The 14,804-nt window shown below is 42.4% G+C and overlaps 1 protein-coding gene across 1 annotated transcript; it reads right to left on the reverse strand.

The window, feature by feature from the left end:
- Positions 1 to 1,768: 1,768 nt before the first annotated feature.
- LOC103449424 (blue copper protein 1b-like) lies at positions 1,769 to 3,008 on the reverse strand. The gene is made up of 2 exons (XM_008388742.2): positions 2,906 to 3,008; positions 1,769 to 2,070 (listed from the first exon to the last, which is right to left on the reverse strand). The coding sequence occupies exons 1-2, from the start codon at positions 3,006 to 3,008 to the stop codon at positions 1,769 to 1,771; spliced, it is 405 nt and encodes a 134-aa protein (XP_008386964.2).
- Between the last annotated feature and the right edge of the window lie 11,796 nt (positions 3,009 to 14,804).

Below are 14,804 nucleotides of genomic sequence, written 5' to 3' on the forward strand. Positions count from 1 at the left end.
TTTGATAAATTATCTATTAATTATATATTAATTATCAGTCAATTAGTACATCCCAAAGCTTAACCCTTGAGCCCAATCTTATTCTCTATGGTTCATCACTCCAATCATTTTCTACAATGGATAAAGCTTTATAAAGTGAGAGAACCTTTAGTAGTGACCAATGTGGGACAATAAAATTTTTACTCAAAATTTCCAACATGTTGTACTTACCATAAGACTGCCAAAATGGGAACCATTGATGATTCCGAATTTTGATGACACGTCTGATCTATTTGTCTACAACAGTAAGCTTTTCAGGCTAAAAATCAGTAAAAGGGCAATCCTCAGATCAATTGCAATAGTTGTTGTTGTGGGTGTGGCTCTTGGAGGTTATATAACCAGTGGCAGATCCACATAGGGACCTGGGAGGTCCCAAGACCCATCGGCGATCCTAAATCCCTGCTAGAAATTTTCCGGAGACCCCTCGTACTCGAGCAAGAGGTCTGTGCAAGTTGTAGGTTGCAGGTTGCAGTGGTTGTCTTCTTCTCGAATAAGATGACCGCACACGGAGAAGAAAGAAAATAGGGACCCTTTCTGCCTCTCTCCTCCTTGCTTTTGCCATGGTCTCATCCATTGGGGCCACCCACTTCTCCTCCAACCTCTCTCTGTCGTCTGGCAGGGGCAGTACATAAGCCCAAATTTCCCCAAATTATTTCAACCACCTTAGTAATTTTTCTTATGGGTGAAATTTCCTTCATAAGGTTAGTAAGATGGATATGATTTGTGGGTTGGTGAAATTTGGGGGTGGAGCTGCCATGGCTTCGGGAGAACGGGGAGGGAGGCGGTTGGTGGAGGTATGGCAGCTGTGTTCATAGTGAGAGAAAAGGTGGATGTTTGGAAACTAGTAAAAGAGAAAAATGGTGTGTTTGGTTAGAAATATAGTGGGAGTTTGGGGAGAGTTTTATTTGACCGGTATTTTAAATTTAGTGGTCCATATTAGATAATTAATAACTTACGTACTCCCTAGTAACTTATGAAACCTCGTAATGGACGCTTGAATTATGATTTTATAATTTGTAATATTGTTTTGCATATGATTTTTGAATTAAATGTATTATATTTAAATTTTAAATGTTATTTTTGTCTATAAATTTTTTGACCTTTACTATTGGGACCCCCCGAGTTTAAAATCCTAAGTTTAAAATCCTGGATCCGCCACTGTATGTAACCCTAAAATATTTTCCACCTACGCAATAAAAGTGATAGCTTGTAATTTGAATGGGTGCTAGGGTTTGTTAAGATTGAAGTTACTCATGATTATAGAAGTGTGCTCAATCCTTTTCTCCTATTTGTACCCATATTTTTAAGAGTATAATTTTCTCCCCTCTAGATCCTTTCTCATCTCCTTCCCTCCTCTTTCACTTACCTCCTTTACTTTCCCTTTCCATAAAAAAAGTCAACTTAAGATATTGACATGGTTTAATCGTGACCGTTCAAATAGGAAGAAATAGGAGGAGAGAGAATCATACTACCAAAATACCCTTTTTACTTTAAGAAGGCTTGCTACAGTTGTATCTAATGTTGTCGAAAAGAATGTGACAGATTAACGAAACAGAAAGGTTCACTGCATTTCATTTAATAGGAATGCAAATTACATAATTTAAAGAGTCAAGGAAAAGTCATTATTATTTGAAGTCGCTGACAGTAGTGCAAATTAAGCTAGCTAGCTTCAGTTGCTCCAAATAAATTGAAAGTATCGGTAGAAAAAAAATCAAGAACTCATGTGGTATCAGACTACAATTGCCACGATTGCAATGACAGTGGCGATGAAGACTTGGTACGATCCAGACCATATGAGGCTACGAGCAGCAGATGATTCGTCTGCAACGGTAATGAAAAGCTTCATCCCCTTATCAGCACAGTGGTTGCTAACTGAACAAATGTACCATTTGTTTCCAGCAGTCGTTAGCTTTATTTTGTCATTCCCAGAGGTAAGTGGTGCTTTATCATTTTCCGTTGGTTTAGTGCATTCCTTGAACCCAGCTCCGTCCACCTTGAACACGTTGTGATTAGGAGCCTTGTACTTGAACACTGTAATTAAAACGTATAAGCTTGTGCAATCACATTAAACATTTTGCGAACTATGAAAGAATAAAAAGTGTGTAATTAAGACCCGCTTGATAATCATTCTAGTTTTTATTAGTTATTTTGTAACTGAAAATAGTGAAATTTAAAAAATTAAAAACTTGTTTGGTAACAGTTTTCAATACCATAATTTAAAAACTCACAAAGGTTGCTTTTAGTTTTCATTTAAAATTTTAAAGAATTACCAAACAAGTTTTAGTTAAAAAAAAAAAACACTTCAAAATAAGAGAAAATTGTAGGAATTGTCTCTCAACTTTAACCCAATTGGAATAATGGTCCCCAACTAAAAAGTCATGACCATTGGTCCCTTAACTCATCAAAATGTGTGCAACTATGGTCCCTTTCATCAACTATGTTAGAATTTCAGTCAAAATGAATCATGTGCCACGAACGTGAGGCTGAATCAAGAGACAATTATAGAAAACCAAATGGGAAAATTTGTAGCAATGATCCCAACATTAACCCAACTGAAGAAATGGTCCCTCAACTTTAACGTAATTGGAGCAATGGTCCCTCAACTTTAACCCAATTGTAGTAATGGTCATTTTGACATGACTCATTTTGATGGAATTGTGACGGAGTTGATGAAAGGAACCATAGACACGTTTTGATGAGTGAGAGGAACAATGTCATGAATTTTTAGTTAAATGACCATTGATCCAATTGGGTTAAAGTTAAGGGACAATTGTTACAATTTTCTCTCAAAATAAAAGACTGAAAATTGAAAACAAAATTGCTTTGAAAACAAAATTGCTATGTAATGTATTATGTATATACATACCCAATGTATCACCAACTCGAAATACTTTGCCTTTAGCCCACTTTTGGTAATCAAAATCCGTTCTCCAGCCGCTATCATCTCCGACGACGAACTCTTTTGCCATGGACAGTGTAGGAAGAAGAATCACGAGAATGGAAATTAGGGTGACAAATTTGTTCGAACCCATTGGAGCTTTAATAATATGTATCTTTTCAACGAATCTTTGTTATATTAGCTTTCAGTGGTTCTAACATTGAGGTATGTAAGGGTCTATTTATAATAATTTTTGTTTGTAAAGTTCATCCAAAGCCTCGAATTATAGACAAATTTGAAGACCGACTACGGTCGGCTTACCATACTATATATGTTAACATTAGAAGTATATTTGGTCGGCTTATTATAATTTATGCTTCACAAACTTAGAGAAGGAAACAAAAGAGCTTGGGAAATGGTATTTTGGTTTATTCCTGACTTGATCAACGCCTAAGAAGGATCGTTGGATCACTAGAGATCTCAAATTTGCTCCTTGTTCCACTTCATAATACTTTCTTGGTTAGGAGATTTTTCAGTTGTGCCACGAACATGTTCGGACACTAAGTTTCATATTACAATTGTTTGGAATTTTTTTTTCAAGTTTCAAACTAATTATATTATTACACTTGGTGTACCGGACTTTATTCCCGGCACACCATCTGGTACATTGAAAAATCTCCTGTTGGTCAGAGGCAATGAGTTTAACTGTGGTTGCTTTAGGCGGAGTAGCCTGTTGATACTTTCGTCGGCAGGAACAAATATGAAATGTCTTACAAAAATTTTAAGAAGCTTATGTACAGGGAAAATGTCACACAAATAGGCTTTTTGTGATGGTTTTGAAAAAAAAACCGATTAAAGTTCATGGGTAATAGCTAATTTTTGTGAAAGATGCAAATATTATTCACAAGTACGTGAATGAGCTCATCCCTCATATAGGAATGCAAATATTATTCTTACTGAATTTTCGTAAGATCTTTTGCATGCTCAATAAATAATACTTATGTGACTCAATAAATAGTAAGATCTGACTGAACTCACTAGTGATCCATCAGCCGTCTAGGTCCCATCCACTTCAACATATCTCATGGCACGCAAAAACTATTATGAAAACCCAACAATTGCATTATTCACAAAACTAGTGAGCAACTACCCACTTTCATTGGTTGTGGAAGTTTTATAAAATCCATAACGTTCTGGCTAAATTTTCACCCCAATGGTATGTTTAATTTACTTTTATGTTTTCCAGCTTAAAAGTTCAATAAATAAATAAAATGGTAATATTGCTTCCAAATAACTTATAACAATTTTCAGTTGAGGATGCAATGTAACCTCAAAAATTGTGAGCCATTAACCACATTTTTAATCCGATTTGGAATCCTTAAAATTCAAGCATAACATTTTAAAGATATTCAATATCATATGTATGACTGAATAATGGGAAGCTCGCTTTCAAGTGGCTTATCACATTTTTCCTTGTGCGTGCAAAATATCTTACGAAAACTTAACATTTGCATTTTTCAAAAAAATGTGAGCAATTAACAACAATCCTCACAAATTTTAGGTTCCTTGTCCAACGAACTGAAGGGGAGATTTAGGTCCCTGTGCAGGCTGCTAACACACCATAATTCTAAAACTCCCCATCAATTCGTTGTATAAGGAGCTAGCATCAGTGCATAAAAGTGCTTCAATCTATTATGTCTTCGAGTTTGATTATCTGGTAATTCATCGTGTCGTCTTTGTGAACACGGAAAATTTCCTGAAACGAAAGAGACAAGAACAACGTGCACAAACAAATATTTGTATTTGATGATTTTGGGTTACAATCTCTCTCTATTTTGATCCTCTGATTCGATCTCCGTAAGGTGTGTATTTGTGGATGTGTGATTGATCCAAAGGGCCGTTGGGCTTGATCTAAGGATGAACGTTCTTCAAGGGCCGTGGACTTGATCTTGAAGGTGGATTTGAGCGGATCTTCAAAGGGGCTTTTGGGCTTGATCTTTGAAGAACAGTGATGAACGGATATCCAAGGGCTTTTGGGCTTGATCTTGAAGAACGGTTGGATGTGTGGATTTGTCGACGTTGTTGATCCAAAGGGCCGTTGGAGCTTAATCTTGGATGAACGGATGATGAACGATGGTGCTTTCTTCAGGGGTCGTCGGGGCTTGATCTTGAATTGGTGGATGGTTGATCCAAGGGCCGTCGGGGCTTGATCTTGGAAGAACGATGAACGAAGAACGAAGAACACTTTCTTTAAGGGCCGTCGGGGCTTGATCTTGAATTGGTGGATGATTGTTGATCCAAAGGGCCGTTGGGGCTTGATCTTGGAAGAACGATGAACGAAGAACACTTTCTTCAAGGGCCGTCGGGGCTTGATCTTGGAAGAACGATGAACGAAGAACGAAGAAGGCTTTCTTGATTCTTCGGGAACCTGGATGCTTTAGAGCTTCGGAGTTTCAGAGCTTCAGAGCTTCAAGGTGTAATATGAATTGGTTCCCCCCAAATGAATGAAATTGGCTTGTATTTATAGAATTTTCCAAGGCCTAATTTTGAATATAATACCCCAGATGAAATAAGTCGTTTCTGCCAGGTGTTGACACGTGTCCTATTTGATGACTTTTCCAACTCATTTCAATTTTCGTTGAGTCACACGCTACGTGTAAAATTTATGTAATACATGAGCGTTGACACTTTGATTTATCGGTCAACATTTATTTACCGAAATTTCGATGTCTACAAATGCCCCCACTTCAAGGCACGTCGTATACATGTGCTTGTCACGTGTAGTAGATGCGTTTTGAAGTCCCTTACTGTAGATGTCGATCCAAGGGCCGTCGAGGCTTGATCTTGAATTGGGCTGGAGATTTCTTTAAGGGCCGTTGATGCTTGATCTTGAATTGGGCTTGAGATTTCTTCAAGGGTCGTTGATGCTTGTTCTTGAACTTTTGTTTGAAATTTCTTCAAGGGTCGTCGATGCTTGATCTTGAAGGTTGAAATTGGACCACAAGGAGCTTCATGTGGTAGATGATCTTTGGCTTTGGTAGTGGATGAATCGGCACGTATTTTGTTGCACTTGTTGACTTTCCACAGCTTTGATCTTGAACTGGGTTGGAGGATTTTCTGGATTCCTCCAACTGTTGATTTTCCACAGCTTATTCTTGAACTGGGTTTTGATTCAAGGGTGGTAGACACTTAATCTTGAATCGGACTTGTGATTTCCTCAAGGGCCGTCGAGGCTTGATCTTGAATTTGGCTGGAAACTTCTTCAAGGGCCGTTGATGCTTGATTCTTGAAGGTTGACTCGAACACATGGCAAGCAGGCACGAGGTAAAGGTGACGACCTGTTTCTTTGTTCAATCTTTCTAATTCACACCTGAGTAGTTTGGTCAACGGTATGATCTTTAAGATTGATGGGCTTTTCTTCCAGTTGGTGACTTGATCTTTAAGGATTCGATTCAAGGATGGTGAATCGGCACGTGCAGCCCACAACGCCTAGTAAGTCGACCCAAGAATTTGAGGGTCAAAACGAGTTCACCGTCCAGAGTGATTGCAACCCTGATGATATAAGATACTTTTGATTTTGAAGAAGTAACGGATGAATCGGCATGTGCTTTGTTGTGCTTGTCTCCACATGCTTAAATGTATTATTTTCCCTTGCTTTATCTGTTCCTCAGGCAGATGTGGCATATTCTCTAGTTCTTCATCTCAGACTCTTTCTGCTGAGTTGACTGTGCATGCTGCATTCTTCTCTGCTTGTTTCTTCAGGCTGATGTGGCAGCTTCTCGAGTTCTTCAGCTCGGACTCCTTCTGCTGAGTTGACTGTGCAGACCGCATTCTTCTCTGCTTGTTCCTTCTGCACGTTGTCTCCACATGCTGCAAGGTATCATTTTCACTTGCCTTATCTGTTCTCCAGGCAGATGTGGCAGCTTCTTTGAAAGTACAGCAGCAGTGAAAGACGAGTACTCGAGAGCAGTGCTAGGTAGGCAATTAGGGAAGGGTTCCAAGCAGTCGGTTCCTTACCCGAGTTTGAGTGGAGGTTTCGGCATATTGCTTTCTTTATCCTTGTCTTTGCAGGTAAGAACAAGGACAAAGGAAAGGACAGGGAGAACGCATGATATGAGATACTCTTGCTTTCTACCCTAGTGATATGAGATATTTTTGCTTTAGTGTCATTTGTTTGCAGAGGTACCCCAAGGAATAAGGAACACTGAGTAACTCGAGAGGCTTCGTTGGGAAGGCATTCTTAGAGATAAAGAAAGGTTTTGTATGTCTGCCTTGCTATGGAAGGTGAAGGTGGACAGTTATAGGAAGTTCTTTAATACCTGTAGAGGTACTATTCTTTCACTCGTGTCGACAACCGTTGGATGATTGAACAGTAAACTTCACGTGCTTTCTCCTTCACCAAAAAAATATTCGACAAATTGTTCGTGATTTGCGCAAAGTTGAGTGTGCATATGACAGGTGATGATGCGACTGAAAAAAACTGGCGCCTCTTCGATATCTGGGATCGGCGCTTCGATAAATTGCCCGTGATTTCCGTAAAGTTAAGTTTACGTGTGACGGGTGTCGACGAGGCTGAAAAAGACTGGCGCCTCTTCGATATTTGGGATCGGCGCTTCGACAAATTGCCCGTGATTTCCGTAAAGTTGAGTTTGCGCGTGACGGGTGCTGACGAGGCTGAAAAAGACTGGCGCCTCTTCGATACCTGGGATTGGCGCTTTAACAAATTGCCCGTGATTTCCGCAAAGCTGAGTTTGCATGTGACGGGTGCTAACGCGTCTGGAAAAGCAAGATGCTTCTCCGATTTCTGAGCTTGCCTCTTCGATTTTTGAATCGGCATTTTCGATCTCTGAGCTCACCTCTTCGATCTCTGAAATCCCGTCGAGTGCTGATTTTTTTTATAGAGGCACGCAGTTCGTTTCAATGCACACTTGAATTTTTGCTTTGTAGAAACTCCCCTCTTGCACTTCTAAGATCTTAATTTGTCCGACCTCTTCTTTCTTCAACACCTTTGAAAATGTCTGGGCCCTCCGACCGTCGTTTTGATTTGAACCTTGGTGAAGAGGCAGTCCCGCCTTCTCCAGACAACATATGGCGCCCATCCTTCATATCCCCTACTGGTCATCTTACCGTTGGGGATTCGGTGGTGAAGAATGATATGACCGCTGCGGTGGTGGCCCGAAACCTTGTCACTCCCAGAGATAACAGACTACTTTCCAAACGGTCTGATGAGTTGGCTGTTAAGGATTCTCTGGCTCTTAGTGTGCAGTGTGCGGGTTCTGTGTCCAACATGGCCCAACGCCTATTTGCTCGAACCCGTCAAGTTGAATCATTGGCGGCTGAAGTGATGAGTCTCAAACAAGAGATTAGAAGGCTCAAGCATGAGAATAAACAGTTGCACAAGCTTGCACACAACTATGCCACAAACATGAAGAGGAAAATTGACCAGATGCAGGAATCTGATGGTCAGATTTTACTTGATCATCGGAGGTTTGTGGGTTTGTTCCAGCAGCATTTGCCTTCGTCTTCTGGGGCTGTACCGCGTAATGAAGCTCTAGATAATCAACATTTGGCTCCTCTTCTTCCTGGAGTTCTGCCGAGTGGTGTGGCTTCAAACAGTCACCCTCCGGCGCCTCTCATTTCTGGAGCTATGCCGAGTGGTGAGGCGCCGCCTGATCGTCCTTGAAGATCCCCTCTTGTAAATTTGATTTGATTTGATTATTTATTTTTTTTTTTATGACATGTGGAATGCGAATTTATGTAAATTTTTAGATGGACTTTACTAAATGCATTATATATATATATATATATATATATGTTTCTCATGGTGCCAGATGCACCAGATGCGCCATCACTTCCCTTTTAATCATTTTTTTCTTTTCCATGGTGCCAGATGCACAATCAAAATTTTCTTTTATTTTTTTGTTTCTTTCGGCGGTACTCACACCCACCTTTTTTTTTCTTTTTTTTTGCTGGCATATGGTGCCAGATGCACCATCCCTTTATATATATATATATATATTATTATATTATTTTTTTATTATTATTTTTTCTTTGCACATGGTGCCTGATGCACCTTTTTTTTTTCACGTGGTGGCAGCACCACTTTGCTCCACCATCCCCCCCTTTTTTATTATATATTTTTCTGTATAAATTTAGGTGATGGGTAGAGGAATTTGCAGGGAGCGGATGAAGACGATGGAGATGCTGCAGTCGAGGCTTCATGACCGGCTAGTCATTTGACGGCGGTTATTGAAGTTCTCCGCCATTGATGTTTGCCACTGCCACTACACAACCATTGCTCCGCCACTGCATTCTTGCTACCTTGCACCGCCGCCATTGCACAGCCGCTGTACTGCCTTCCGTCGCAAAGGAAGGGATCATATTTGCAACCTGGGCGCTTCCTACCAGACCACCAAGCGTTGCCACAAGACCCTCGAAATCCACCTCCATGAAGGGACTCGCCAAGCCGTTGCTGTTCATGGTGGAGTAAAAGACCGTGTCGCCAAACTTGAGCTCCTGTGAGCTGTCGGACGTGGTGTCGCAGCTCACCCAACCTCCAGGGTCTCAACCTTTCCAGGTGCTTCAGCTACAGAAGCTATCTTATCTTTCAGTCGCTTCCAACAAACTAGCTCTCCCAATCGGGGTGTATATGAAGTAGCAGATGTCTAACCAACAGATCAATCCCCAGGAGAGTGAGTTTCAACAACAGATGCAATTTGCAGCTTCTTCAGGATCCAAATTAGTGCAAGAATAAAGTAGCGCTAGGTAAATCTTCCTCTCGTAGGCATCGAACAGATTAAGGAGATCCCAAGCGGAGCTAAGTGGAGACGGTGGCGGAGAAAGGGGTTCGAAAGCGCACACCCAAATTCGCAAATCAAAATGGGTTCTGACCCTGTCGTCGTTATACACCAATTGAGCAAGAGTGGTCTTTCCATCCCACCCATCCCCACAATAGGGATGACATCGACATTGCGCCTTATACCGTCTTCACTGCTCTCAGACACTAACCTGCTCATCAAAACCTTCTTATCTTCGTCTCGGCCATAAATGGCAGATTCCTCAATCAAAGAAGTAGTTCCCAATCTCGCAGGTTGTTCAATTTGTTCAATCTCTCCAACGTTGTTCAACTTATTCAACGAATTAAAACCGTATTTGCCTCTCTCGGATTCAACAGCACTCAACCTCTCCCTCAGTTGATTCAATTCAACGGCGATCTGACGACGTTGACCGACGCGGCGGACTTGACAGAAACAAATGAAGGAGTTGAGTATGCAAAACCGTACCTTCTCGGAGATTCCGAACTGGAGTTTTTGAATCTTGATTTTAAGAAGAGCGGTATCCCACTCGTCCAACAGCTCCTCCAAGTCGTAGACGGCGTCTGTGAAGTCGCACAGCCACTTGCGGACGAAGACATCCTTCAGTTGTCTCCGCTGTGCGTCCTCCAGCAGCGGTTGGATTTCACGGAGGACGGCGGCCAATTGGGTGTCTCCCTTTTCTACAAGTCGGTCAGTGAGGTTAGTGAAATCGGGCGCGGCAGCGCCCCACCAGTGAACGTCGGAGCCAGGGAGCATGTCGAAATCGGAGACCTTGAAGGAGCAATCATCGATTATCTGAATGGAGCCGCAGAGTTGATGCTGGAGCATTTTGAATTCAGATTCAGAGTTGACGAGGGGGCTGGTCTTAGGGCAACCCGGATCGGCATGGCTGAATGCAAGGAGGATGAGGAGGAAATGAGAGAAAGAAGAACCAGGGACAGCAAGCTCAAGTTCGAACCCTAAACGCCATCGTTTTCCGCACTGAGAGAGTCTGCAGCTACAGAGACTGATGCGGTTGATGATGATGTTATGTTGAACTGGACTCGAGCTTGAAGTGGACAAGGAAGGCCTGGATTTGGGCTTCTTGCTAGGTTTGTAAGATGGAGAGCTTGGTCCAAGTGGATTTTGGGTTTTGAGAGTCGACGCTAATGATGACGATGGTTAAACTGGGCTTTTTTTTGCAATTTTAAAGCGAATGATCAAAGGCCTATTTCTCTTATTGCTCTGCACCCTTGGATTCTGGAGGATTTAAGCTGTCCACCTCACTCTGACCTTTGATTGGGTCAAAACTAGTGTGGGCCATGTCCTGAACCTTGAAGAGGTCTTTGACTTGCAGAGAGATTGGGCTCTGGGAGCCGCTTGTAGAATTTTGGCTAAAGGGGTTGCTTCTTGTGGCCATTTTTATATATATATATATATATATATATATATATTTTTTTTAATACATAAAACATATGTATTTTTTTTCTTTTTCTTTTTTTTTTTGTAAATACATAAAACATGTCTTTTTTTTTTTCTTCTTTTTTTTTTGTACAAAGAAATTGTAATAGCATCAAAACTTTTAATTAAATCTTTATTCCTTATTTTGGTGTGACTGAACTCAAATTTTGAATATTCGAGCTGCCTACGTACCCCTCCAAAGAAGAGATCAAGTCGTAACGTAGTTCAAATACATACATATTTTTGGTATTTTTTTTGTGCCGTTTGCAGTTTTAACTCATGCAGGCAGGCAAGGAGTGTTGGTGTCGTTTGCAGTTTCAACTCGTGCAGACAAGGAGCATTTGGTGCCGTGTTGCAGTTTCAGCTCGTGCAGGCAATGAGCGTTTTGGTGTTGCCTTTTATGCTGGTGCAGACCAGGAGCGTTGATGTCGCCTTTTATGCTCGTGCGGGTCAGGAGCGTTGATGTTGCCTTTTATGCTCGTGCAGACCAGGAGCTTTGTGTCGCCTTTTATGCTCGTGCGGGTCAGGAGCGTTGATGTTGCCTTTTATGCTTGTGCAGACCAGGAGCTTTGTGCCATGCAGTTTAGACTCGTGCGGGCAAGGAGCTTTGTGAATTTTGTCAAGCAATTTTGGAGAGGTGTTCCTCACAATCTTCATAGCAAGGAGCCTTGACCGAGTGATTGAAGAAGTCTTCAGGAAAGAAATCGCGCATCGTGATGGGGATGGACGATCTATGTGTTGAAATTTCATCATTTTCAACACGTTCACGTTGCTTTGAAGGTTGACAAGAGCTGCTTTGCCCCCTTTCCGATTGGCGGACTTGTGGAGGAGACGTATGCTTCTTGTGTAATTTCTTAGGAGTGACTTGAGTCCATCCTTCAACTTTGCTTGTCTTAGAGGATGCCCCCAGTGGTTGAGGTGAAAACTTTGAGTCGGAAGAGCCAGAAGTGAAGGTGGTATAGTTTGACTTCTCCACATCGTCAAGATCTAGCTCGATGATTCCTTTCTGAGCCAGCTTCATGATGAGATCTTTCAGCACGAAACATTTTTCTGTCGGATGACTGATGAAGCGGTGGAATTTACAGTACCTTGGACTGTCAGTGCGATTCATCTCTTCTGGCCGTTTGCACTCAGGCAAACTAATCACTTTCTTTTCCAGCAAGTCTTCTAACATGGCAACCACATCAGAGTCGGGGAATGGATAAGTTTTCTCCTCAAGCTCCTTCAAAGTGCGTCTATGCATCTCTTGATCACGAAAGCCTTCGGCTTGAATCGCCTTGCCTCGTGTAGGGATTTTGACGGGAGTTGTGTTGACTGTCATTGCTTCCTTGATGGATTTCCACGCAGTCTTCTCCAACTTTGGCCCAAGCACTTTGTCGTTCTTATAGTCGGCGATCGGTTCTTTCTTCCCATGATGGGCGATGCTCAACTCCATGTCATGGGCGCGGGTGGCTAGCTCTTCGAATGTCCGTGGTTTAATGCCTTGAAGGATGTAATGCAAACCCCATTGCATGCCTTGGATGCACATCTCGATTGAAGAGGTTTCCGAGAGCCTGTCTTTGTAGTCGAGGCTTAGAGTGCGCCATCTGTTGATGTAGTCAATGACTGGCTCGTCCTTCCACTGCTTTGTGCTCGTTAGCTCTAGCATGCTGACAGTGCGGTGGGTACTGTAGAAGCGGTTGAGGAATTCCCTCTCTAATTGCTCCCATCTGTTGATGGACTCAGGCTCTAGGTCCGTGTACCACTCAAAGACGTTTCCTTTCAGCGAGCGCACAAACTGCTTGGCAAGGTAGTCCCCTTCGGTTCCTGCGTTGTTGCAAGTTTCAACAAAGTGGGCAACGTGCTGTTTCGGGTTTCCCTTTCCATCGAATTGCATGAACTTTGGCGGTTGATAACCCATCGGCATCCTTAGGGCATCAATTTTCTTTGAATACGCCTTCGAGTACAACCCGGAGGTATTTGAGCTCCCTTCGTATTGTGCCTTGACGGTGCTGGCGATCATCTCCTACAGTTGCTGGATAGAAAGAGATCTCATGAGTGCCGGCTTCACATCGATATTCTCCACTGGAGGCTCCTCTTCTGGGTTAGGGTTATCTCCGTCCTGTGGCTCCAGTCGGCTGACGAGTGCAGCGATTTGCAAGTCTTTTTCTTCCACAGTTCGGGTTAGCCTTGCGATTGCTTCATTCATTTGAGCCAGCTGCTCATCGATTGAAGTTGCTCCAATGGTCATGACTTGCATGGCTGAACTGCCGCTCGAATCGGCATCGGAGAGCATGGATTCGAAGTATTTCCTTGGACTTTCGCCCCTTGGTGCCTTTGGTGAGGCTAAGGTGATCAAAGGCTCGTGCCTTGGGTGCTCTTGTTCCCTTGGCAGAGTTGATGCAGAGGTGAAAGAGGCGGCATAAGTAGCTTTTGCTTTGCTTCGAGTCGTGATGCCTAAAGTGACACCTCTTGCGACGATGACGCTCTTGTTCTTTACGCCAGTTGCGGGAACAGTTTGAGCCTTCCTTGAAGCCATTAATTTTGGAAGTGTGCTTGAATTTCTTGAACGGAGAAAGAGATGAGAGGTAGAGATTGTCCCACTGGGCGTGCCAATTTGTGAACACGGAAATTTCCTGAAACGAAAGAGACAAGAACAACGTGCACAAACAAATATTTGTATTTGATGATTTTGGGTTACAATCTCTCTCTATTTTGATCCTCTGATTCGATCTCCGTAAGGTGTGTATTTGTGGATGTGTGATTGATCCAAAGGGTCGTTGGGCTTGATCTAAGGATGAACGTTCTTCAAGGGCCGTGGACTTGATCTTGAAGGTGGATTTGAGCGGATCTTCAAAGGCAGTGGCGGATCCACAGTGGGGTCAATGAGGTCGCACGACCCCTTGGAAGCCATGGAAACAACCTTAGAGACCCATTGGAGCTGCTGGTGCGACCCCTTGGAGCTGCTGGTGAGACCCCTTGGCTGCACACCAAGTGTTCGACGAAAGGTCTGAAAGAACCAAGGATGCTGTCAGCCAAGACCTAACACAAATAAAGGGAAGCCAGCCAGCATGCATAACGAGACCGATATTTTGGGGGGGGTGGCTGTGGTCACACCAAAAGATGCAGAAAAATCTCAAAATTCAATCAGATTGTGACGAAGATTATCCACAAAGAGGCAGAGTGGAGACATACGTTACTATTTTGTGTTTATGTTTTTTTTTGGGTTCGGCAATGCCGAGGAGGTCGATGACATGGAGCCAAACATTTGCATCGAATTCAAACAAAAGTTTTGGTTCTTATATTTATTTTCTGAGAGGTTATACAACTTAGGACTTGCAGTGCACTATGTTTGTATGTGACCCCACCACGTGTTTTAATACGAATGGTCGCGCTATCCTACCAAGACTCGATGAAATGACGATATGCATGTCATTTCTGTTAAAAAAAAATTGCGCGCTATCCTTATTGACCCCTCAAACATTATTTCCTGGATCCGCCATTGTTCAAAGGGGCTTTTGGGCTTGATCTTTGAAGAACAGTGATGAACGGATCTCCAAAGGCTTTTGGGCTTGATCTTGAAGAACAGTGATGAACGGATCTTCAAGGGCTTTTGGGCTTGATCTTGAAGAACGGTTGGATGTGTGGATTTG

The sequence above is a fragment of the Malus domestica genome, chromosome 12 (genome assembly GCF_042453785.1).
Source record: "Malus domestica chromosome 12, GDT2T_hap1".
Taxonomy (NCBI): Eukaryota; Viridiplantae; Streptophyta; class Magnoliopsida; order Rosales; family Rosaceae; genus Malus; species Malus domestica.

Coding starts and splice junctions, on each gene's coding strand:
- LOC103449424 (XM_008388742.2), bottom strand. CDS start 3,008: ATGGCAAAAGAGTTCGTCGTCGGAGATGATAGCGGCTGGAGAACGGAT. Junction 2,071..2,905: donor TCGAGTTGGTGATACATTGG/GTATGTATATAC, acceptor TTTTAATTACAG/TGTTCAAGTACAAGGCTCCT.